This window comes from Lithobates pipiens, unplaced genomic scaffold, assembly GCF_037356315.1.
Source record: "Lithobates pipiens isolate NorthernLeopardFrog02 unplaced genomic scaffold, aLitPip1_a1.2 Scaffold_8, whole genome shotgun sequence".
Taxonomy (NCBI): Eukaryota; Metazoa; Chordata; class Amphibia; order Anura; family Ranidae; genus Lithobates; species Lithobates pipiens.
This window is the reverse complement of record NW_027507903.1, coordinates 54,530,377-54,555,293: the sequence shown is the minus strand read 5'-3', so window position 1 is coordinate 54,555,293 and position 24,917 is coordinate 54,530,377. Positions and strand designations below refer to the sequence as shown.

General features: G+C 41.9%; 1 protein-coding gene across 1 annotated transcript; it reads left to right on the top strand.

The window, feature by feature from the left end:
- Nucleotides 1-1,072: 1,072 nt before the first annotated feature.
- On the top strand, nt 1,073-24,347 carry STARD5 (StAR related lipid transfer domain containing 5). The gene is made up of 6 exons (XM_077473105.1): nt 1,073-1,251; nt 6,928-6,977; nt 12,004-12,136; nt 19,344-19,461; nt 22,259-22,352; nt 23,961-24,347. The coding sequence occupies exons 1-6, from the start codon at nt 1,162-1,164 to the stop codon at nt 24,106-24,108; spliced, it is 633 nt and encodes a 210-aa protein (XP_077329231.1). The 5' UTR covers nt 1,073-1,161; the 3' UTR covers nt 24,109-24,347.
- Nucleotides 24,348-24,917: the final 570 nt, after the last annotated feature.

The window sequence follows — 24,917 nt, the reverse complement described above, 5'->3', positions numbered from 1 at the left end:
AATTGACAGCAGCGTGAGCCAATGGCTGCACTGCTTTCAATCCATCCACTGTAACCAAAGAACGGCCAGGCTGAGCGATAAAGAGGATGTCTGGGGCGAGCACGGGACTTTCAAGGGGTCGGGTAAGTAAAACTGGGGGGGGCTGGTATTATCGGATGTTTTTTTCATAGAATGCAAGGTGAAAAAACTCTTACCTTTACAACCCCTTTAAAGCGGAAGTTCTATTTTTGGGTGGAACTCTGCTTTAAATGAACAAGCTGAAGTTAAAAGCTGATTGGCTGTCAGGCACAGCCACACCAGATTTTGCACTCTCCAGCCTTAGTAAATCAACCCACTTTGTTTGTAGCCCTGCACCCACACGGCTGTTATATTGGCATACACCCTTCATAGTACGCCTGCGAACGAGACCCGACAGGACTCTGCCCTGATTGACCATATTTGAACTAGTGGTCAGACAAATTGGGGGGTAAAGAAGCGAGGGCACTTTATCACATCGGACGTGAACATTTGGTGATCCGTCCATGGAGGGGGGGGGGAGCAGAGTCACCGCCTCCCTAATCCATGCATGTGTGGGTGACCCCGCGGGGGGTGACTGCGGTTGCACTGTTCCCCGCCCCCCAAAATAAATATATATCACCAGCCTCCTTTTACCCATGGCATTTATTGATTGGTGTATGGACCCTTATGAGTGCACTATAGTGTGTGTGTGTGTATATATATATATATATATATATATATATATATATATATATATATATATGTATAGAGAGATTTGGATCGGTAAGGGACTTGCTATGTTTTACACTCTATAATGTATTTTAGGTTTGTATTTATTTATGGAATGTTTGGGGGGATATTTGGGTAGCACTGTTCCTTTTATTGCCATGCTGTTGTATGGTGTGTGGGGCTCTCCAGTAATTGTCGGTATAAATAATACAAATCTTTGATTCATTCATTGAATTCCGGTGACGGGTGTGACGACAGAGCAATCCCCGGGCAGGCTGTCCCTCTGTCATAGGGAGTGACGTGTAGTTCCAGCAGAGGGGAGGGGGGATGATGGGGTGAGGGGAGGGACAAGCACGTAGCTCCTCCCACCTACACAGGAATACTTGTCACCTTCTGCTGCAATTCTCACTCCTTATCATCATTGCTACTGCAATCATGGACTATACCGAGATCGCCCGATCGGCGGCCGATAAGCTACTGTCCTACAGGAGGGATCCGAGCGGCTGGAAGCAATGCAAGAAATCTGTAAGTGTGTGTGTGGATGAGACAATGGAGGGGGGTCCTTCCTGATAGAGGGTGGGGATCTGTGTATACAGAGCAGTGATGGAGGACACAGACGATTCTAATGTCATTATTCTATAGAATTGGGGGGGGGGGGGGGGGGGGGTGATGTACACCTCTCCTCCCCCACCTCCTGTCATTAGATGATGATCACTGCGACTGTCATCTGTAACAATGTATCCGATCATTCATCACAGATGACACTTCTCATTACATTGTATCATCTATCACTTCCTCCATTCATACTTCTATGTAGGAAATCTTTAACCCTTTCAGCGCAACAACCATTTTATGCTTAACAGTTAAAAATGCATTTAAAGCGGATCCCATCCAGAAATGAAAAGTCAGCAGCTACAAATACTGTAGCTGCTAACATTTGATATTAGAACACAGTGGCGGCCTCTCCATTATGGGTGCCCTACCCCCCCCCCCCCCCAATCCAAGCGCCTGACGCATGGATTTAAAATGTTTTTTTTTTTGAGGCACATGATTACAGCCTGAGGTTTTAATTGGCTTAAAAAAAGGGTGGGGGGGGGGGCAGAGCACTGCCTCCCCCCCCCAGCCCACCCACTTGTGCGACAATAGGGAATTAATAATCGCTATTGTCTTCCTGATTCTCCTCCTGGCCAATCAGGAAGCGGGTCTTAGGACTCCCGGCTAATCAGGTCTTAGGACCCACTTCCTAGAACTAACAGCCCAGTGTCACAGCAAGGTGCAGCAGGTGGAGGGGCAGCTTCCAGAAGCCCCACCCCCAGATTACCAGCACCACCTCCTAAGGTAAGGACATGAATGGCGTCCGACCCGTCCGCGAGAGGGCCGGGGGCAGCTTCTAGGAGCTCGCAACACTTCTGATTCCTGTCCATCTCCTGCGGGAAAGAGGGGGGGGGTGGCGGTTGGTGCGAGTGAGGGGGGGGGGGGGCAAGTTTGTTTGCACACCAGTGTGAACTGGGCCTTAAACCTGAAGCTGAATGAAAACCTCCAAAGCATGATATAGCAGAGACCCTGGAGAATAAAACAGTAGTAGTTACAATTTTTATGTCACACTAGTTTGGCACAACGATATATCAAGGGCATATTTAAAAAAAAAAAAAAAAATACACTAGTTCAAGTTCATCTTGGGACACACAAATGCAATATATCACTCACTTTTTTGGGAAAATATAAAAGACGAAATTGCAGCAAGGAAAAAGATGCTCAGCATGACGTGTGCATTGTATGGGGGGATTAATCTTTTTTTTTTTGGGGTGGGGGGGGGAGGAGGGTTAATTTTTTTTACACTTTTTGTTTTTTATTTAGGACCCATTCACAGTAGAATGCTGTGCAGGAAATAAACGCTCTGTGCCGGTTTCCTGCACCGCATTCCAATTGCGCTGCTCTTGTGATCGGCAGCGTGTGTCAGTGCAAAGTAAACAAAAAACGTTTGCCTGCATCAGATTGCATGGTACAAAATGACCGTGCGATCCAGTTTTAGTGCGCTTGCAAAATAGTTCATGGGCTATTTTTGCTGCAGTACGGCGCAATTTCAGCCTATTCAAAGAAGCTAAAAAAATGTAGGGCCCATTCAAACTAGGGACTGCATGTGAATTGCAAGTTGACACTGTGCGGTTCCTGTGCGATTCACATGCAGTTCCTAGTGTGAAAACCTTTAGCTTCTTTTCTGGCCAAGTGACAACAGAAACCATTGTCTCTGGGTTCTTACTTGGTAGAGGAGATCAGCAAACAGACATTTGCTGGTCTCCCTCCCCTCTACCCAGTGACAACTGCCATGGGGTTCCCAGAACCACCGGTGGTCACCTAAAAGCTGACAGCTGTGACAAGCTCTGTAGCCACCAGGAGTGTGCGTAAATTCCCTCGCTGCTACCAACATATGACATACATTAGTGGCAGGTAAAAGGTTAAAGCTTAACTCCGGGCACTAATAAATAGTGATCCTTCCCTTCTCCCACACTGCAAGGATAAAATGCCTGTTTTTGCCTAGGAATGCAGGAATAAGGACTAATACTTACCTTATTCTGTGCTCTTGTAGGCTCCCCCAACACTGTGACCAGTCCAGAAATCCACCTCTCTAAGGCACTCGCAGTCACACTCTTGCTTCCTTTACATTCAGTGCAGAGCTAATTGTACATTTTATGTGATGATGCTGGAGGATGATCCACAGCCCGAGCCGTGATCTCCACATTGTCCAATCAGAGAACATCTTGTATACACTTTGGAAGCATAACTAGAACCTTCATCGCCTGGTGCAAGAAACTATGAAGGGCCACCATGACCCACGCCAGGGGCCCTTCCCTCTAAGCCCGGTGGCGGAATGCCAGGGCCTAGTTGCAAGTGCAACCTTTGCAACCCTGGTAGTTCCACTACTGGTGTCAGTATTTATTTATTTTTTTATGCTTTTTTTTACCATTTTTAATTATTATTATTTTTTTTTATTACCATTCTATTACATTTTAGCATTTTTATAGGAGCCCTGTTTGGGGACTTTGGTGGAATCTTAGGGGTCTTAACAGACCTCTGATGGACAGAGAAAGGAAATAAGGGACACTAATCTCAGCAATACAGAGTGAATGGGCGGGAATAGCTGTCTTCAGAGCTTCCGATCATTCACAAACGAAAGCTTCCGTTCATTCACAAAAGACATAAACAATGTCTACTATGCTTCAGTTTAGAATGGACAGTCAGTGATCAGTACCAATCACTGACTCTGTCTATTCAGAAAAAGATGGGGCCAGTAAATTACATATTTACCGTCCCCTTACCCACTCTCCATCCTGACACATCCCCTGCAGCAGCTGGCAGGAGAGGGGAGGGGGGAAACTGGCAGCACTGTGGGGAGAGGTGGGGGGGGGCAGCAGGACCTGGATAAGGGGGGGGGGGGGACATGCAGGGAAACCAATCCCCTCCATTTTCCTCCTGCAGCGCTGAAAACCTGCTAGGTGGAGAAAAAGAGAAGCAGGCTTTGAGCTGCTATGGGCGGAAAATGGAGGGGATTGGTTTCTCAATATGCCGCCCAGTGGTGGCAATGCAGGCGCCACCCCCCTAAACCATGCATCCGGCTCCCTAATCTACACGCGGGGCGCTGGACACATGGATTCCAGTGTTTTGTTTTGTTTTTAGAAAAACATGATTAGATCCAGAGGCTCTAATAGGCTTCAAAAAAAGGGTGAACTAGGGGCACAGAGCACTGCGCTCCAAGCCCACCCAGCTGTGTGATAATAGTGAATTAATATTGGCTAATCAGGAAGCGGGTCACTGAGACCCGTCACCCGATTGGCAGAGAGGAGAATCGATCCTATTGGCTGCCGAGGAGGGAAGAGACGCAGGGGAAGCTGCTGTGAAGCACCAGGGGGAGGAGACGCCGCCCAGGTGAAGTGCTGCCCATGATCTAGATGGGGTAAGTGCGGGGCTGATGACCGACAGACTGGGAGAGAGGGGGAATGGGGGTGGTGGGTACCTGTGACCCAACCAACCAAGGGGGGGTGGCGGCATGTGGATTGTTTGCCGCTCCCCAAAAAATATACCACCAGCTGCCACTGATGCTGCCCCTACTATCCTGGTGTAAAGGGGGCTGCATGGTCCCGTTGGACCATGGAGCTGGGTTGCAATTGCAATTCCTGTGACCCCTGTAGTTACACCCCTGATTCACTTACAAAAATGCAAGGTGTTCTGTGAATGGCAGCAGTGCCAAGTGAGCGACCCAAGTGAACAGAGAGGCAGCCACTCAGCACATGGTACCTTCAGGTATGAGATATGCATTCTTTGTGCCAACATGGACAAATGTATGTATGCAATTAAGATAATATCTGTACTACATCTTTAAAGCTCCAGGCAGATATCAAAGACACAGATTAAAAAAGAAGTGCGGGAAATGGAAAAAACAAACATGTTTGTAAGAGAACAGATCAAATTGATCGGATATGCCCAATATTATTGGTGCCACATCCCAAGACGGAATAGGAAAAGCAAAACTTTGGAGGGGATTATGAGGGAACCAATGAAAATCAGTGCATTACATCAGTCATTTTCATTGGTGCTCTCATAATTCAGTTCATAGTTTTGCTTTTCCTATGTTTGTAATAGAATATCGTGCAGCAACCTCCTAGCATAGAAAGAAATCAATATATGGTGTTGTGCTCCAAATATGCAGACAATATTGCTACTAGGTAAACATATCAATGCTCAGTAAAAATAATAAATAAGTGAATAATTAATAAAGATAGCGTGCCTATGTCCTAAATTATGCCCTTTAAAAAATATATAGTGCAAAATGTGCTACAATACTGATTACAAGACGCTTCCTATAAATGAATCCTCTAAAGTGCATACGTGCCTTAACATTATCAAGAACATCCAATAAAGTGCATTAACATAACTAATTAATAAAACACATTATTCAGACACATTCCTAGCTTACTGTGACTGATAACCATGTACCATAAAGTGCATATGTGACACATTAAATAAAATGAAAGAATGTCCAATTAAAGTTTGATGTGTCTAAAGTCCACAACAGCAGCAAACCATGTACATCAAATCATGCAGTCTGTGAGTCCACACAGTGCCGAGACTAGGAAAATCCGTGAAAAGGTAAGTGATTCAAAAGGTGATCTTGCAATTCCTTAGCGGGTCTCACAATAGGTGCAGTGGCCACCTCTTACCTTACTGCTGTAAGGTAATCAGCATCAGTAACTCCAGGGATATGGGCTGGATACTGCTGCAAACACTGCAGATAAATCCCCACTAGGTACTCAGGCAGTATAGCGTGGTTACCATAAAAGGAAGAGGGAACTCCAATAGTGAAGTATGTAATAATATTCACATTTATTAATAAAAAGGAAAACATCCTGGGTACTCACATTTAGCAACAAAACAATAAGTAATACAAAACGAGCGCCGCGCTCATGCTCCGGACGTCACTTCATGTGTCCTCCTATCTCTGTTGTATTCCTACGCGTATCGTCACCAGTCACGTGACTTCATCAGGGTTACGTGTTTTTTTTTCAGAATTTTTCATCTTTTTTTGTTTATATTGTAAGATATAAAAAAAAAAAAATTTTTAGTGCTGTAGCACCTGCCATGCGCCCCAGTGTGAAAGGAGAGGTCCTGTGACTTACACATCACTCACCTACATGGCTCCCAACTGTCCCTGATTTGGAGGGACTGTCCCTGTGTCCCTCTTTCCCCCTCCATTGTCCCTCATTTTGGTCTGATCCATATATTGTATATAAAATGCACTTTTTATCTTTCAAAAAGTGTTTCCCAGTGCTAAACCTTTCATCCAAATTCTAAATTGCTTCATTTGTAAATTTTAAAAGCCAATATAAAGGAATAGTATTGGTAAAAAAAAGCACTTGTGGATTTCATGAACCTTTTTTTTGGTTAATTCTCCTTTAAGGGGGTGTGGCAGGGGGCGTGTCCTATGCCTACCTACGTTTGCTAGTAGGTGTCCCTCATTCCCATCTCAAAATGTTGGGAGGTATGTACCTAGTCTTCCACGTCTTCAGGATTTAATGTTAATGGTTAACAAGATGAAAATATTATAATCACTTTGTGACACTGAAATCAATTCCGCAAACTGAAATAATCGTTCCAACTGAGATAAATGTGCTGACAGTTTATTTCCTTCATCTATGTGCTGTACAGGATAAAGTAGCTGTGTACTGGAGACCTTCATCCGAGTTCACTGGTAGCTTGTAAGTAATGAAGCCAAAAACGTTTACAGTATTTAATTATTAATGTATTTTTATGAAGATTGTGGAGTTAATCGGTAATCTGCTTTAAAATACTTTCCCAGCAGTTTCGGCGTCAGTGAGTTGCCATCGTCATACATTATGTCCAGCTTAGCGCGCTTCCAGCAGTGGTGTGGGGTTCTCTTTAATGCTCAACTCCAACCCAACATGCTTCGTACAGAGCAGGGAAGGGTTAGAACCTGTCAGGCTTTTATTGTTGATCCAGCTGCCATTGGGGAGATTTTGTTTCTCTCTAATAAGGCCACTTAGACGAGAAGGAGACAAAAACTTATAAATAGGGGCACAGACAGTCATTTTACATTCAGAGAGAACTTCTGTGGGGTGTTTTTAAAAGTGGAGGATCCCTGAGAGGGCTTAGACATTTCAAGATAAGAATCATTTTGAAGAAATATTCCAAACATTTGAGACCCTGATATGCATCACTTTTAACAATGCTGCAAGTGCTAAAAAAGAGATTTGATTCTGATAACTTCATTTTAATTACTTGTCATTATTAACTGCTCCTCTCCTCTTCCCTTTTCTCCCCTTTCCTTCCCTTGTCTCCCCTTTTCTTTTATCCCCTTCCATTCCCCTTAGTCACCTTTCCCTCCCCCCCCCCCCCCTTCAATTTCATTTTCTCCCCTTCCCTTCTCTTCCCTTCCCTTCCCCTTTCTTTTCTTCTCTTTTCTCCCTTACCCTTTTCTACTCTTATCGAACCTTCCCTATTTCTCCCCTTACCTTTTCTCCCTTTCCTTTTTCTCCCTTTCCCTTTCTCCCTTTCCCTTTTTTGCCCTTTCCTCCCCTTCCCTTTTCTCATCTTCCCTTCCATTTTCTCCCCTTTATTTTCCTTTTCTCCTCTTTCCTTCTCTTGTCTCCCCTTCCCCTTTCTCCCCTTTTCTTTTATCCCCTTCCATTCCCTTTTCTCCAGTTCCCTTTCCCCCCTTCAATTTAATTTTCTCCCCTTCCCTTCCTTTCCCCTTTCTTTTCTTCTCTTTTCTCCCTTACCCATTTCTACTCGTATCTAACTTTCCCTATTTCTCCCCTTCCCTTTTTTCCCTTTCCTTTTTCTCCCCTTCCCTTTCTCCCTTTCCCTTTTCCCCCTTTCCTTCCCTTCCCTTTTCTCATTTTCCTTCCCTTCCCTTCCATTTTCTCCCCTTTCCTTCCCTTCCCTTCCTATTTCTTCTCTTTCCTCCCCTCCCCCTGCTTTCCCTTTTCTCCCCTTTTCTTTTATCCCCTTCAATCCACTTTTCTCCCCTTCCCTCCGCCCCCCTTCAATTTCATTTTTCCCCTTCCCTTCCTTTCACCTTTCTTTTCTTCTCTTTTCTTCCCTTCCATTTTCTCCCCTTTCTTTCCCTTTTCTCCCCTTTCCTTCCCTTCCCTTCCTATTTCTTCTCTTCTCTCCCCTCCCCTCCTTTCCCTTTTCTCCCCTTCCATTCCCTTTTCTCCCCTTCCCTCTGCCCCCCTTCAATTTCATTTTCTTCCATTCCCCTCTCATTTCTTCTCTTTTCTCCCTTACCCTTTTCTACTCTTATTTAACCTTCCCTACTTCTCCCCTTCCCTTTCCTCCCTTTCCATTTTCTCTCTTCCCCTTCCCTTTTCTCCCCTTCCCTTTCTCCCTTTCCCTTTTCCCCCTTTCCTTCCCTTTTTTCCTCTTTCCTTCCCTTCCCTTCCCTTTTCTCGCCTTTCCTTCCCATGTCTTCTGTTGGAGGATATAGAGCAATGAATACATTAAAGTGGTTGTAAACCCTTACAACACACTTTGACCTACAGGTAAGCCTAGATTAAGGCTTACCTGTAGGTCCAAGAAATATCTCCTAAACCTATACGGTTTAGGAGATATTTGCCCGAAGACAGCCACCGCAGGCGCACTGAGCGCGGCATTGTCAACAACGAAGATGCCGCGCGTGTCGGCTTCCGTGCGCATGCGCGGGAGTGACGTCATCGCGGCTTCGCCGAATGACAGCGACGGAGCTGCGAGACCCCACCGAGAAGATGGATGCGCCGGACTACAGGGAACAGCGGTGACTTTGCTGGCTCCTGTGTCAGGTAAGTGACACATAATGGACTACTATGCGATGCATAGTAGTCCATTATGCTTTACCTTTGCAGGGAATCAAAGAGGAAGTTAACTCATCAGGGTTTACTTCCTCTTTAAGGGCGGGTATGTCTGCAGGGCCGGTTCACACCACAAAAAACCGCACTCCAGATCCATTCCAGATGCATTTCTGCTTTTAACACATTTTGATGCATTTCCAGATATGTTCCAGATGATTTTTTTTCTTCTTTTTTTCTGTTTTCGTTTTTTCACTGCATTGGGTCCCGGTGCGTTTTTTATGCTTTTCAGTGTGTCTTTGATGCATTTTGTCACGTTCCAGTACAGCTCTGTGCAGAACCAGAACACACTAGAACTGCAAGTACTAGTGTGAACTATGCCATTGAAAACCATGTAACCCACGTTCAATGGGTTTTGGATGCAGCACAAAAAAAAAGCACCATTCAAGATGCCCAGCACAGTACAATGGCGGATAAAGGTGCCCATTGTGTCCCGCCACCCTCCAGCGAGCCAAAAAGTGGCAACTGCCCCAATTTATAACTAGCTTTCGAAGTAAGGTGTAATTGGATTGACTTTGCATAGCAAACAAAACAAAGGTTTTTTCCAACGCACTTGGCAGCTAGTCTACAAATATAAGCAGATTATGATGTTTAACAATTTGCTTTGAAATCGTTTTAGTTGCACGACATTTGCAAATATTTGTGAAGAGGCGCTGCCTTGTCAAGTGTGATCCCTGCAAAGATGGTGTCTGGCATGTAAATGGAGTCAGTGGTGTACCTCTTAACGACTTGCCAACCGCATCACCGAGGCCCCAGTCACACCTGAGCGTTTTGTAGCTTGAAGCCTGAAGCTACAGAACGCTAGAGGGGAAAAAATCTATTATTCTCAATGGAGATGGTTCACATCTCCACTCCATGTTGCCTGAAGCCGAACGCCTGAAGCTCAAACAAGTATTGGACCCTTTTTTGTCGCTCGAATCGAGCAGATTTGGGCGTTTCTCTTCTTTTTACATTGGTAACCTTTTGCCCTGCATAAAATCGCAGCAAAACGCCTTAAAAAAACGCTGCGAAATCGCGGTAAATTTGCATGATTTTCTGCTTGAAAACGCTACGCTCAGATGTGAATGCAGCCTTAGATATGCCCAGGCAAGGCGGCTCTCCTGTGCTGGATCACATACTCCAGCACTTCCGGGGAGGGGGCGCGTGCCACGGCTGTGCTATGATTAGGCACAGCACAAGCAGACCAGCGGGGGCCCCCCAAAGGATGTCCGCCAACATCCGCTGATTGGCAATGAGAAACACAGAACAGAGCTCTGCCTATGTAAACAAGGCAGAGCTCTGATCTGCCAGCAGGGATCTGATGGATTTTCTTTCCTTGAAGTGCAGGGAAATAAAATTCATCACATCTTTTAGTAAAAACACCAGACATAGTACACAAAAACACTGTTTAGGCACACATTTAACCCTTTGATCGCCCCAAATGTTTAACCCTTTCCCCAGCCAGTGTCATTAGTACAGTGACAGTGCATTTTTTTTAGCACTCATCACTGTATTAGTATCCCTGGTTCCCACAAAGTGTCAAAAGTGTCAGTGTCAAGCCCCATACACACTATGAGATTTTCTGCTGATTTTTGTCTTCATATTTACCAAAATCATGTAGTGCAAGGGCCTGACTGATTGCATACAAATTGAAACTCCTATTAATGACCTCATATTATATGGTTTTTGGTAAATCTGAAGGAACAAATCAGCAGCAAATCTGATAGTGTGTATGGGGCTTTATATTGTCTGCCGCAATATCGCAGTCCCGCTATTAGTTGCTGATTCCACCATTACTAGTATAAAAAACAGAATACATATTGGCCTAAATGTATGAAGAAATTTGATTTTTTTTTAATTCATTCGATATGTTTGTTAAAGAACATTATATTTTATCAAGGTGTTATTGTTCCACATTAGGGTATATATCCCCCCCTCTCCCATAAATAATATGATACCTATAATATAATATCTATAATATGATATCTATAATATGATATCTATAATATGATACCTATAATATGATATCTATAATATGATACCTATAATATAATATCTATAATATTATATCTATAATATGATACCTATAATAAGATATCTATAATATGATACGTATAATAAGATATCTATAATATGATACGTATAATAAGATATCTATAATATGATACCTATAATACGATATCTATAATATGATACCTATAATATGATGTCTATAATATAATACCTATAATATGATACCTATAATATGATACCTATAATATGATACCTATAATATGATATCTATAATATGATGCCTATAATATGATATCTATAATATAATATCTATAATATGATATATATAATATATCTCTAATATGATATCTATAATGTGATACCTATAATATGATATATATAATATGATACCTATAATATGATATCTATAATATGATATCTATAATATGATGCCTATAATATGATATCTATAATATAATATCTATAATATGATATATATAATATATCTCTAATATGATATCTATAATATGATACCTATAATATAATATGATATCTCTAATATGACATCTATAATGTGATATCTATAATATGATACCTATAATATGATATCTATAATATGATATATATAATATATCTCTAATATGATATCTATAATGTGATACCTATAATGTGATAACTATAATATGATACCTATAATGTGATAACTATAATATGATACCTATAATGTGATAACTATAATATGATACCTATAATGTGATAACTATAATATGATATCTATGATCCGATTCATTTGACAGCTCTACCTATTTTTGCACACTGCTTATTGAACATAATTTTAATGTTAAATATAAAATAATGTAATTATACTGGAAATGTTTATCAAACAGCAATGTGTTTCTGTGTTCAGATATAAAGGTGAAGGCATTGTGCCTGGGAAGCCAGCAGATGTTTGGCAATGTTTAAAACCAGAGCCGGGTGGATTGAGAGTGAAATGGGACAGCAATGTGGATGATTTTCAACTTTTAGAAACAGTAACGGAGGTAGGTGTATCATCTTTAGTAAGAATGGGGGAGGGGATCATAATACACCACATCTTATAATTAAAGCTTTATTAAACTCAAAAAGAAGAAATTATTATACTGCAGCTTACCAATTAATAGATGTAGTAGCTGCATTCCTTTTCTTTTTTTTTTCTTTTTTTTTCCAAAGAAAGATGCTTTTATTGAAGGATTCAAAATACACAAGAAAGGAATCCGGTACATAACATCATCAAAACAAAGTACAATAGTGATACAACTTTTGTAGTAGTTACAAATGACTTGTATACAGTTTAAACAACAGGAAGGTTTAGTTTCTGAATCAAGATGAGTATACAACAGCACAGGTTAAATTAAACATGTTGACTCGGAGTATTGCTCCAGTTGCAAGACTTAAACAGGGAAAACAAGGTCAAGGAGATTCAAAAAATGGATATGCCTTCTAGCAATCAAACTCCTTAACCACCCGGGAAACTGCTTCCAAGGGTCATCTTAGCCGTGGGACTTATGGGGAAGATATATGAAAGGGAAGTATCATACAGTAAGGAAGTACTCGGTGGACAGTAAGAATTCCTATCGATATGGAAGTGAATGATTTAAGAACAAAGGTGAATATGTAGGGTGTGGAAGGGGGGTAGATAAGACAGAAGAAAAAAAGAAAAAACATTAGTTGAAAATTTAATTGAGTGATCAAGAAAGGCATCAGGGTCTAGGGGTGGGAGGGACTCCGGTTACCAGTTGAGAGCATTCATCCGATGAACGGAAATGGAGCCAACAAGCCCAAGTGGCCCAATATTTGGACGGGGTGTCTTTGGTTTGCGAAATTAAGTTTTCCATGTCCGCTACATTGGAGACTCTCTTAATCCAATCTGAAATTGAAGGGGGTGTGGATGATTTCCATAGGGGGGGAATACACATTTTCGCGGCATTCAACAAATGTTGTGCCAGTGAGCGATGGTAGGTTTTCATTGGGATGGTAGAGTGGTGCAGGAGCATCATAGCAGGGGAGAAGTCAATGGAGAGCATAGTAATTTGGCATATTAAGCGATGAACCTCAGCCCAGAATGGTTGGATGCGAGAACATGCCCACCAAATATGTAGGAATGATCCTGCCCCGTCAGAGCATCTCCAGCACGAGGGAGAGGTGGAGGGGTACCGTTTGTGAAGTTTAACCGGCGTGAGATACCACATGGAGAAAATTTTGAAATTGTTTTCTTGAACAGAGACATTAAAGGAGCCTTTATGGATATGTGTAAAGATGTTCAACCATTCTGAGTCCGATAATGTCAAGGATAAATCAGATTCCCAGCTGCGAACAGCTAAGTTATCTTTTGGGTTGTGAGCCATGAAAAACAATGCATATATGCTGGAAATGATGTGGCGTTGGGGTCATTTTCTTTTTTTAGGTATTTTTCCTTTTTCTTTCATTTTCACCTGGTGATTTGGCCACTAATGCAGGCCATACACGGTCGAATTGCAAACAAATTTTCTTTTCAAAATCAGAAAGTTTTATTTTTTTGTGATCCAATGATGGTGCCACCATTGATTTTCGAAATTCGGCCGACCAAGCCTTCAATTTCACCACATGTTGCTACAGAAAAGAATTTTTGTGGCCGGGAATCTTCTTTTCTCTCTGTAAATTTTCTTTTCTTATTACATTTCTCGCACGATTCTCCCATCATTGATTAGAAAATCGTTTGTTTTTCAAAAAATTTCCAACATATCCGATTCCTCAAATTTAATTTCCGCACAAAAATCGGCTGTTGCTGCAGCCCACTAATGGTACGAAATTCATACAAAAATTCTTAGATACGATTTTCGAAAGAAAATTCTTTCTAAATTGGAATCATGTATGGCCGGTATTAGCCTTTTATTTTACAACTTTCTTTAACAGCTCGAGCTGTCCAGAAAGAGGGGCATTTAGAGGGTTGAGACAAACCATTTACTAATGACCAGGGGTGCTTACAATGATCAGCTTTATGTTTCAGGGTTTTTTTTATTAAAAAATATAATTTTGCTAACTAATCTACTATGTTGCAGGCCTATTCGATTTAAAGCAGAGGATGTATCCCTTAAGCTGCACATTGAAGCAAAATCGCTATAGTAAACTATGTGGCAGTCTCTGCCCGGGCTCCTGCCAGGCCACCCCTTCGATGCATTTCACTCCAAATCTCAGAGCTTAATCATGGGGATGGAGATTCCAAGCAGAGGGGAGCGATTTCCTGAAGCTCCGAAGGTCGGAGTGAAAAGCGTTGGAGGCATGACCTGGAGGGAGCCCAGGCTGAGACTACCACATACTTTACTTATGGGATATTTCCTCTACTTTACATTTGATGTTTACAGCCAGGAAGGGCTCCTTCCCTGGTGGTGGGCACAGGACTAAAACCCCTCAGAACCTGAGCGGCATACATAATTCAATATTCGGTTCACAGGAATATTAGATTACAATAAAATGTTAAACCATTTTACAGTGTAAAATATTAACTGCATTGGTATCATTCCTGCGTTTGGTGCATATAATCAGCAAGCCAATAGGAATTTCAAAAAAAATCAGATTTGGATAATTATAACAGAAGGAGAACAGGAAAATAGAACATGAAGTATACAATCTACATATTACAAATTACAAAACAACACACCATACAAGATCATATAGTTTTAGTTCGCCAGGACGACATACAATACAGTATCTCACAAAAGTGAGTACACCCCTCACATTTTTGTAAATATTTTATTATATCTTTTCATGTGACAACACTGAAGAAATTACACTTTGCTCCAATGTAAAGTAGTGAGTGTACAGCTTGTATAACAGTGTAAAATTGCTGTCCCCTCAAAATAACTCAACACACAGCCATTAATGTCTAACCCGCTGATAACAAAAGTGAGTACACCCCTAAGGGAAAATGTCCAAATTAGGCCCAATTAGTCATTTTCCCTCCCTGGTGTCATGTGACTCATTAGTGTTGCAAGTTCTCAGGTGTGAATAGGGAGCAGGTTTGTTAAATTTGGTCTTACCACTCTCACTCTTATTGGTCACTGGAAGTGCAACATGGCACCTCATGGCAAATGACTGTCTGAGGATCTGAACAAAAGAATTGTTGCTCTACATAAAGATGACCTAGGCTATGAGAAGATTGCCAAAACCCTGAAACTGAGCTGCAGCACGGTGGCCAAAACCATACAGCAGTTTAACAGAACAGGTTCCACTCAGAACAGGCCTCACCATGGTCGACCAAAGAAGTTGAGTGAACGTGTTCAGCGTCATATCCAGAGGTTGTCTTTGGGAAATAGATGTATGATTGCTGCCAGCATTGCTGCAGAGGTTGAAGGGGTGGTGGGCAGCCTGTCAGTGCCTCGGACCATACATTGCACACTGCATCAAATTAGTCTGCTTGGCTTTCGTCACAGAAAGAAGCCTCTTCTGAAGATGATGCACAAAAATGCCCACAAACAGTTTGCTGAAGACAAGCAGACTAAGGACATGGATGTCAAGCGTATGTGGCGGCAACCAGGCGAGAAGTATAAAGACAAGTTTGTCTTACCAACAGTCAAGCATGGTGGTAGGAGTGTCATGGTCTGGGGCTGCATGACTGCTGCCGGCACTGGAGAGCTACAATTCATTGAGGGAACCATGAATGACAACATGTACTGTGGCATACTGAAGCAGAGCGTGATCCCCTCCCTTCGGAGAGTGGACAGCAGGGCAGTATTCCAACATGATAACGACCTCAAACACACCTCCAAGATGACCAATGCCTTACTAAACAAACTGAGGGTAAAGGTGATGGACTGGCCAAGCATATCTCCAGACCTAAACCCTATGGAGCATCTGCGGGGAATCCTTAAATAGAAGGTGGAGAAGCACAAGGTCTCTAACATCCACCAGCTCCGTGATGTCATCATGGAGGAGTGGAAGAGGACTCCAGTGGCAACCTGTAAAGCTCTGGTGAACTCCATGCCCAAGAGGGTTAAGGCAGTGCTGGAAAATAATGGTGGCCACACAAAAAATTGACACTTTGGGCACAATTTGTACATTTTCACTTAGGGGTGTGCTCACTTTTGTTGCCAGCAGTTTAGACATTAATGGCTGTGTGTTGAGTTATTTTGAGGGGACAGCAAATTTACACTATTATACAAGCTGTACACTCACTACTTTACATTGTAGCAAAGTGGAATTTATTCAGTGTTGTCACATGAAAAGATATAATAAAATATTTACAAAAATGTGAGGGGTGTACTCACTTTTGTGAGATACTTTATATAGAAAAAAAACACTATATCATTCATTAACCATGTAGTGCTGCTCAGGTCAGGAGCCTCTGATCTTAACTGGTTCTTCCCCAAACAGTGCAGAGGCTACCAAATACACAGGCAATGGTCCATTCACCTTGGCTCCATTACACAGTCTAGGGGATTTTTTTTAAGGTTTATTGCTTGTAGAACTTGTAACAGGAGAGGGGTTGGGGTGGCATGCAAAAATGCTGACTTGTAACAGGAGGCCAAACTTCACTAGGTAAAAATTCTATGAAAAGTCTTTAAGCCCCAAACAAAAGGGAAGGCCAGAACTGAGACCCTGTAGTAGTAGCTGTCTCAGAGAGGGCTACCCCTGGCACCTCAAAAGTATAACGTCACACAGTCACTAGGATCATGAACTCAGGTCAGTACTCACAATGTCCCAGTGCAGCTACACACCTATTAGCTTTCACCAAGTACTTTTCAATGAGTTCTCCAGACCACATCCATAAATGATTCTGCTTAGTTAGCTCCAAAGGTAATTAGGTAGAGGCCCCCAGCTCTGCTATAGCTGGGACCTTGAGGAAGGCTCTAGCAAAACTGCCCAAAAGGGGCAATAGCCCACGAGGCTGGGAACTTCTCCAACAGGGTTGATGAAACAAGAACCTCTCAGAGGATGATCTTAGAGATAAGATCCTAGAAGGTTATTTAAAAGTCTGCAAACACCTAATCAATAAAACCTGGCAGGAGACCCAGTTTAGGTTGATTCACAGGGCTTTTATTTTGGGAATCGATCCATAAAAATGACCAAGTAGGGCTAACTGCGGAGATGGAGTAGTGAAAATCTCAGTAATAGTAGATATTAATGAAAACACTCATTTCCAATGATGCCATAAAATGTGTAGAATATTACCCATGTAGCGCAACGCAATTATACCAGAAGCTCGAAAATGTTTGAGGAAATATTTTTGATATATACAGGGTCATATACCATCTATACAAGACCTTTGTGGCATTTTCCCAGTGGAAGAAACAATGAGTAGCCCTATAACTTTATCTAATTGTGTTCTCCCATTCCTTATCTTGGAATGTTTGGCCTAAGTTTTTTTCCTACTTCAAAATGAACGGAGGTCTAGGGAATAGTGGATTGAATTGGAAAAGTTCATAAAACCAGCAAATACCACCTTTCGTAATTGAAAACAGAATACCCTCCAGGGAAGTGAGGGACTTTGTAATGACACTACACACAAATGAGCTCTCAATCTTTTTTTTTTTTTTTTTTTTTTTTTTAAATATACAATATACAAGTCTTTATCACAATCCATAAAAATAGGTTCAAAATACAGTTGTAGCTTGAACGGTATATATTGGACACAGCAGAAATACCGGAACAAAATTATGTACATGAGTTACAGAGGCATCCAATGTGTTTTGAAAAGAGAAAAGAGAATTATTTGCTCTTCTTCAGGGATGCTCTTCTGTAGATACAAAGATGTTCAAACTGTGTCAGATGGTGCATTTGGCCTCCTGCCATACCCACGTCATGCATACCAGGAGGCTTTGGACACATTGCACACTATAAATTCACTGGGAAATATCCAACACAAAGCTCACATGTGCCATGGCACCTTAACAGGGGTCAACAGGAAGAGGTAGCTGACCCCCTGATAACAAAGGAAGAGAAGATGGCAGTGGCATGGAGTGCAGTGGTGGAGCCACAGATTACAGCAGACAATGCTGGATTAGTTGGGCAGTTGAATATGTTTTTTAATGACAACTCGTGAACGTGGTAAGATAGGATAGAAAAATAGGTCAGGGGGTGTCAAGTTCCTCTTTAATATATGCACATTTCTACTATCTATACAAAGCTCCAAAAGGAAACGCTCACCAAATAAAAGCCTCAAAAAACTTGTAAATCCAACTAACAATTTTCAGGAGCTTACTCATTGGTACGTGAGTAGCCTAGGACTACAGGAACTGGCTCCCGGGATCAGTCAGAGCTCAGGGGTCTTGTGCCCGAGCGGTATATGTGATTCTTACTATGCTAACTTATTTCAGTCTAATTTATTTCAACCTTGAAATAACTTTCCAATCTCAGGTAACCCCCGCTAATAATTATCTACAACTCATGTCACATTAGTGTGATGGTCAATGGGAAGAATGATCCTTACACTTGTGGCCACTGGGAATAATTACCCCCTTACAGATAGCTCAAAGGATCAATGGTGTCCATGGGAACTTAACTGAGAGGCAGTAAATGCTCATTGATCAAGGAACCCTTAGCAACCTCTGGAGGAACCCTAGAGTTCCATGGAACCCCCGGTTCTAGAGAAGTTTTTTTTTTCTTGCTCTATACAAAATAAATATTGACATATTGGGGTTGATTTACTAAAACGGGAGAGTGCAAAATCTGGTGCAGCTGTTCATGGTAGCCAATCATCTATTATCAGATATTTTTTTTTTTTTTTGTCAAAGACTAATTGAACAAGCTGAAATTAGAAGCTGATTGGCTACCATGCACAAATGCCCCAGATTTTGCACTCTTCAGTTTTAGTAAATCAACCCCATTAGGTCTGAAATTAAGCTATGTTACATAATAATCAGTCTGCTTTTGGGCATCTTGAGCTGAAGAAATAAAGGGCAAATTTCCCCATATACAGTATGTGTGAGTGTGTGTGTGTATATACTGTATATTGTTTAGTAAGAGACTTGGGCACCGGCAATCCATCATTTGATTTTCTTACCTTGACTAATGTTACTACTTTGTGAGCATGTTGTATTATACTTCTGCCCAATTAGCCCAGTTTATCACATATAATTCTGTAATTTGATGCTCTTAATCATTTATAATGCACTAATGAAGTGCAAATTTATTTTTTATTTAGATTCTTCTGGTCCATTGTTCTAGTCCGTCATTAAAAAACGGTGTCGATTTTTTTCTCTTTCAATCTTATAGTTATTGTTTCTTTTACAGGATATCTCTATCTGCCGAACAGTAACACCATCTGCAGCTATGGGCATTATCGCACCTAGAGACTTTATAGATGTAGTACTGATCAAGAGTTATGAAGATGGTTCTATAGCATCCAATGGTGAGCACCTATGGATAAATAATTGATAGGAAATAACTGAGACTTCACTGTCCAGTTATAACAATGTATTAACAAAGTATTATTATACAGGATTGCTATATAGGATTTATATAGCACCAACAGTTTATGCATTGCTTTACAATGTAGAGGGGGGGACAGTACAATTACAATACAGTTCAATACAGAAGGCATAGAAGGGCCCTGGTATCTACAATCTAAAGGGAAGGGGAGGTGGTACAAAAGTTAATAGCTGCAGGGGATGATCTGATGGAGGTGACTCAAGTACAGTTCTTAGGTGGAGGTGGGGTAGGCTTCCCAGAATAAGTGAGTTTTCAGGGAACAGGTAGGGGCAGACTGGACATACTGGGGCAGAGAGTTCAGAGGATGGGAGAGGCTCTGGAGATGTCCTGGAGGTGAGCATGGGAGGAGGTGACAAGGGAGCTAGAGAGCAGGAGGCCTTGGGAGGAGCAGAGGGGACAATTTGAGCGATATCTGCAGATGAGATTGGTGATGTAGATGGGGGCGATGTTGTGGATGGCCTTGTATGTTGTGGTTAGTATTTTGAATTTTATACAGTGGGGTAGGGAAAGCCAGTAAAGGGATTGGCAGAGAGGGGCAGCAGTCACGGATCGGTTAGTAAGGGGTATTAGTCTAGCAGCAGCATTCATAATAGACTGAAGGGGGGATAGCCTGTGTAAAGGTAGGCCAGTGAGGAGGGAGTTGCAGTAGTCAAGGCAGGAAATAACCAAGGTGTGAATAAGTCCTTTTGTGGTGTTGTTAGTCAGGAAGAGGCAAATTCTGGAAATGTTGTGGAGTTTAAGGCGGCAAGAGGTAGCCAGTCATTGGATGTGGAGGCTATAGGAGATATCAGAGTCTAAGATTACACCCAGCACCTTGGCATGTGTGGAGGGACCAATGGTTATCCCTTTGATTTCAATAGTAAAGTCACGGGGAGGGGATTGGGGAGGAGGAAATATTATAAGCTCCATTTTTAGAAAGATTGAGTTTGAGGAAGTGGTGTGACATCTATGCTAATATGTCGCTCAGTATCATATACAATAGTGTTTCCAAGGAACGGACAGCATACCCTTGCGATTACATGTGCTCTGTCTGGATGGTAGATGGTAGGACTTTTTGACAAAGAGGACTGGATGGAGCCCATAGCAGAGAACACTTTAGGTCCACAATTTAGATAAACATCATACTGTTGGGTGGCCAACAAAGAATTGTGAATTGAGATATTACAACTATCTAGTTATCAGCCACTGGAGGGAATGTGCCAATTTAAGCTACAGACTGAAAGTGAAGACTGAACAGCTCTAAAAGACATTTTGGAGTGTGAAATCTCTTGAGCAGATGTTGCATGTCACAATGGGAGATTAGTATGTGTGTATGAATTATTCATGCACCTGTGAACAGACTTACACAAAGGTAGTGGTAACCTTAGCACCTCCTAAATAATGCAGAGACATCTGAAGCTGATACGATGTCAAACACATTTACAGTACACAGGCCAAGGGCAGGCAAACAAATATGGTTTATAATCAAGAAGATTAAGAATGGAAGATGCAGCTGTGATGTGCAGTCAGTAACACAAACGGAGGATGGGGGAGACAACTCTGGAGGTCAGGGCTGGGGACCTCTTTTTCTAACGTTCTGGGGGACTTAACAAAGAGTGGTTCAAGCACAAGCTTGCACTCCTCTTCTAAACAGCATGAAAAATTAAACAGATTCTGTCCCTAATTAACAAAGGGGGCACAAGCCTCTTTGCTATTTCGGAGAAATCAGTTTTCTGCTCTGCCGTGTCTGATTGACACAGTGCAGAGAATATGAGAGCTGGAGCTCCAATCTCTCTACCATCCCCCCCTCCCCGGTCAGAGTGGAATGCAGGGAAGAGAGTTGATAACCCTACAGGCTCTGCTGGTGTAGTGTAATCACTGCATGAGCAGAGAGATGGATGTGAGCTGTCTGTCTGCTGACCGCTCACATCCCATATGACAGGTCACATATGCTGGGAATCTGTGGCAGTTTTCTCCATGGAAAATTGGCACAGCCCCTCTGTTAATTAGGGGAAGACCTGCACTAGTTTCTATTTCACTCTAAAATATAAACTGGTGTAGAGACCTGAAACATGTCTATTTGCTTAGTTAATGTGGCGCACACCACTCATGACAATACAATAGTGCAGGAAGCTTAGTTACTTAGCCATGTCATTCTTATCTACCTCTTTATCTAGTTCAGCCTTTTTCACACAGGGTGCTGTGGCCTCCGGGGCTCCATCTGTTACACAAATTGTCAACAATGTGGATCAAGCTTGCCTTTTTTGTTACACAAAACCACAGGTTTTATTTGTGCAGCATTACAACCTTGGGCACAATGTGGGTATCAGGTGATATCAAATGTCTGCACAGCATCCTTGCTTGCCCCACTTCTACCCCTCTGTGTCAGTACTGAGGTCTTGTTAGCTACAAGAGGGCAAGAAATGGAGGGAGAAGATAAACAGTAGTAAGTAGCAGTGTAAAAATAAATCACCTTTGTTCACCATAAATCACCATGTTAAGTTTCAATTATGTGCATTATGTAAAACTTTTAGTTTAGTCATTTGCATTTTAAAATGGGGTACATCATAACTTTAAAGGGGGACTTGGCTGAAAAAAAGGTTGAGAAACACTAATCTAATTGATATTGCTGGAGAAGAAGATTTTCTGAAACTCGCCTATCCCTAGTCTTGATGGCGGTGCAACTTAAGTTTGGGAAACGCTCATATTAATTAATTTTTCTTTTCTTTTCATTTTAGCAACAAATGTTGAACACCAAAGCTGTCCTCCCCAGCAGCACTTTGTTAGAGGCTTTAACCATTCTTGTGGCTGCTTCTGTGTTCCTGTACCTGGGTAAGGATGACATGTCTGCTAGCATGAGTCATTGTACACTACATTGTCTTGAATAAAAAGAACTTTTAGCCTGCAACTCAGAAACCAAATAGTCCTTCTGCACTTTGATCAAAGATTCACAGCACATAGACATCTGTGGAAGGGGTCCCAGGCCTCCTCTCAACCCCCCCCCCCCTTTTCTTTCAGACATTGGGCTGGGCTGGGCTTGGACCACTGGTCAGGTGAATTTGAAAACGACTGCAAGAATGGGGCATGTGGGGGAGAGCAGGACCAAAAGACTTACAGGAGGTCAATATGTGACAGTATTAGACCACAAACAGTCTGTGGGGAAGTCAGTCAGCCTGTGGGGGTCACTTATGTAAGGGATAGTGGAGACCCTAAGGTAGGGGGGACTCTGATATAAGGGTCCCCTCTTATATCAGTGTCTTCACTCCCCTCTTACATCAGTGAACCCCTTTACCTTAGTGTCTTCACTCTGCAGACTCTCGTGTAAAGGGGAAATCTGATATAAAGAGGTCTCTGGTAAACAGAGCTCCCCCCAATCGGAGTTCCCTCTATTCCTCTTTAAATCAGAGTCGGCAGAGTTCACCTTTACAGAGCAAGGGAAAACTTTGCGGGCTCTGAGGTAAAGAGGAACTCTGTGAACTCTGATGTGAGAGGGGCTCTGGAGACTAGAGTCTGCAGCATTCCTCTTTACATTTTGGTTTATAGTGTTCCCCTTTACATCAGGGTCTACAGAGTTCCCCTTTACATCAGGGTCTGCAGAGTTCCCCTTTACATCAGGGTCTACAGAGTTCCCCTTTACATCAGGGTCTGCAGAGTTCCCCCTTGCACTGTAAAGGGGAACCCTGCTGACTCTGAGGTACTGTAAAGGGGGAACTCTGTAAGGGCCCCGGGATCAGAGGAAAGGTCTCCAAGGTCAGGGATGCCCTTCATGGTTTCTTGCACCAGGGCCTTGAAGATTCCAGTTAAGCCTCCCTGTCTGTAAGATAATTGTATACTCAGGCTTTTAACTGTCAATACCCCTGTTTAATTTTATTTAGTATATTTTGTGTGATTTGGTTTGCCTTCAAACCAGCATCAATTCTTCTAAGTACACTTGTAGACAGTTTTTGAAGTAACTCGGCAGGTAGGCTGTTCCAATCATCTTGGAGAACAAACTACAGATCTTCTGTGGATGAAGGCTGTGTCTGTCTCTTCATGTAATCCTAGATAGACTCAATAATGGTGGTCAGGGCTCTGTGGGGGCCAAACCATGACTTCCACTACTCTTTTTTTCTTTACCCGAAAGAAACTTCTTAATAAAATTGGTTGTACGTTTGGGGTCATTGCCCTGCTGCAGAATAAATTTGGGGCCAATCACACATCTCTCTGATGGTATGGCATGATGAATAAAGTGACACCGTTTCAACCATTCCCTACTTTACAATGAAAAGAAAAACTTTTAGTTTTAGTTATACTTTAAGTAAAACAAGAGATACATTATCTTGTATTCTACAGTAACCAGTTACTCAGTCTTCGTCAAACTGCAGCTAAAATTTAATGATTGCAACGCTCATTATTGTTTCCATGTATTCATTTTTTTATATATATATATATTTATTTCAGAGAACCAGAGAAAACTCAAGTTTTAACTTTCTTCCAGACGGATCTTAGTGGCTACCTTCCCAAATCTGTGGTGGAGTCTTTTTTTCCATACAGCATGTCTCAGTTTTACAACAATTTAGCAAAGGCTGTTAAAGCATTACATATATGACACACAGCATGGCCTATTATAAAATAAAGTCTGGATGAGTTTAGAGATTTAAAAAAATTACACCCTGTATAAGAAAACCTGCACTACTCCATTGTGACACAGTGGCACTTGTTGTTCAAGAATTTCTATGCATATTTATTTTTACCCACATAGTTTATACCTTTTTTATTATAAAAAAAATTATGCCTGTTCAACATGATTTCAAAAGAAATGCTTGTAAAATAAAAACATATTTTAGATATTGTGTATCACGTTTATTCAGTTGTGTTAATGGGCTGTCAATGTGTAAAGATCTATTTATGAACTGAAACTCTAATGCGAAGATCTGTTATATTTCCTTTTACAATACACATAGATGGAAAGGTATATGACTAATGCTGCATACACACGGTTGGATTTTCCAACGGAAAATGTTTGATCGGAGCTTGTTGTCCTAAATTCTGACCATGTGTGGGCTCCATCTGACATTTTCCATTGGGATTTCCATCACACAAAATTTGAGATCTGGATCTCAAATTTTCAGAAAACAATATCTGTTGTCGTAAATTCTGATTGTGTGTACAAAATTCCGACGCACAAAATTCCACGTATGCTCGGAAATCGAGCAGAAGAGCCGAACTGGCTATTGAACTTGATTCTTCTTTCTTGGTTTTTCTCGTGTTGTACGTCACCGCGTTCTTGACGTTTGGAATTTCCGACAAGATTTGTGTGATCGTGTGCATGCAAGACAAGTTTGAGCCAACATTCGTCAAGAAAAAAAAAAGGATTTTGTTGTCTGAATGTCCGATTGTGTGTACGAGGCATTAGAA

Coding starts and splice junctions, on each gene's coding strand:
- STARD5 (XM_077473105.1), top strand. CDS start 1,162: ATGGACTATACCGAGATCGCCCGATCGGCGGCCGATAAGCTACTGTCC. Junction 6,978..12,003: donor TCCGAGTTCACTGGTAGCTT/GTAAGTAATGAA, acceptor TTCTGTGTTCAG/ATATAAAGGTGAAGGCATTG. Junction 22,353..23,960: donor TTCTGTGTTCCTGTACCTGG/GTAAGGATGACA, acceptor TATTTATTTCAG/AGAACCAGAGAAAACTCAAG.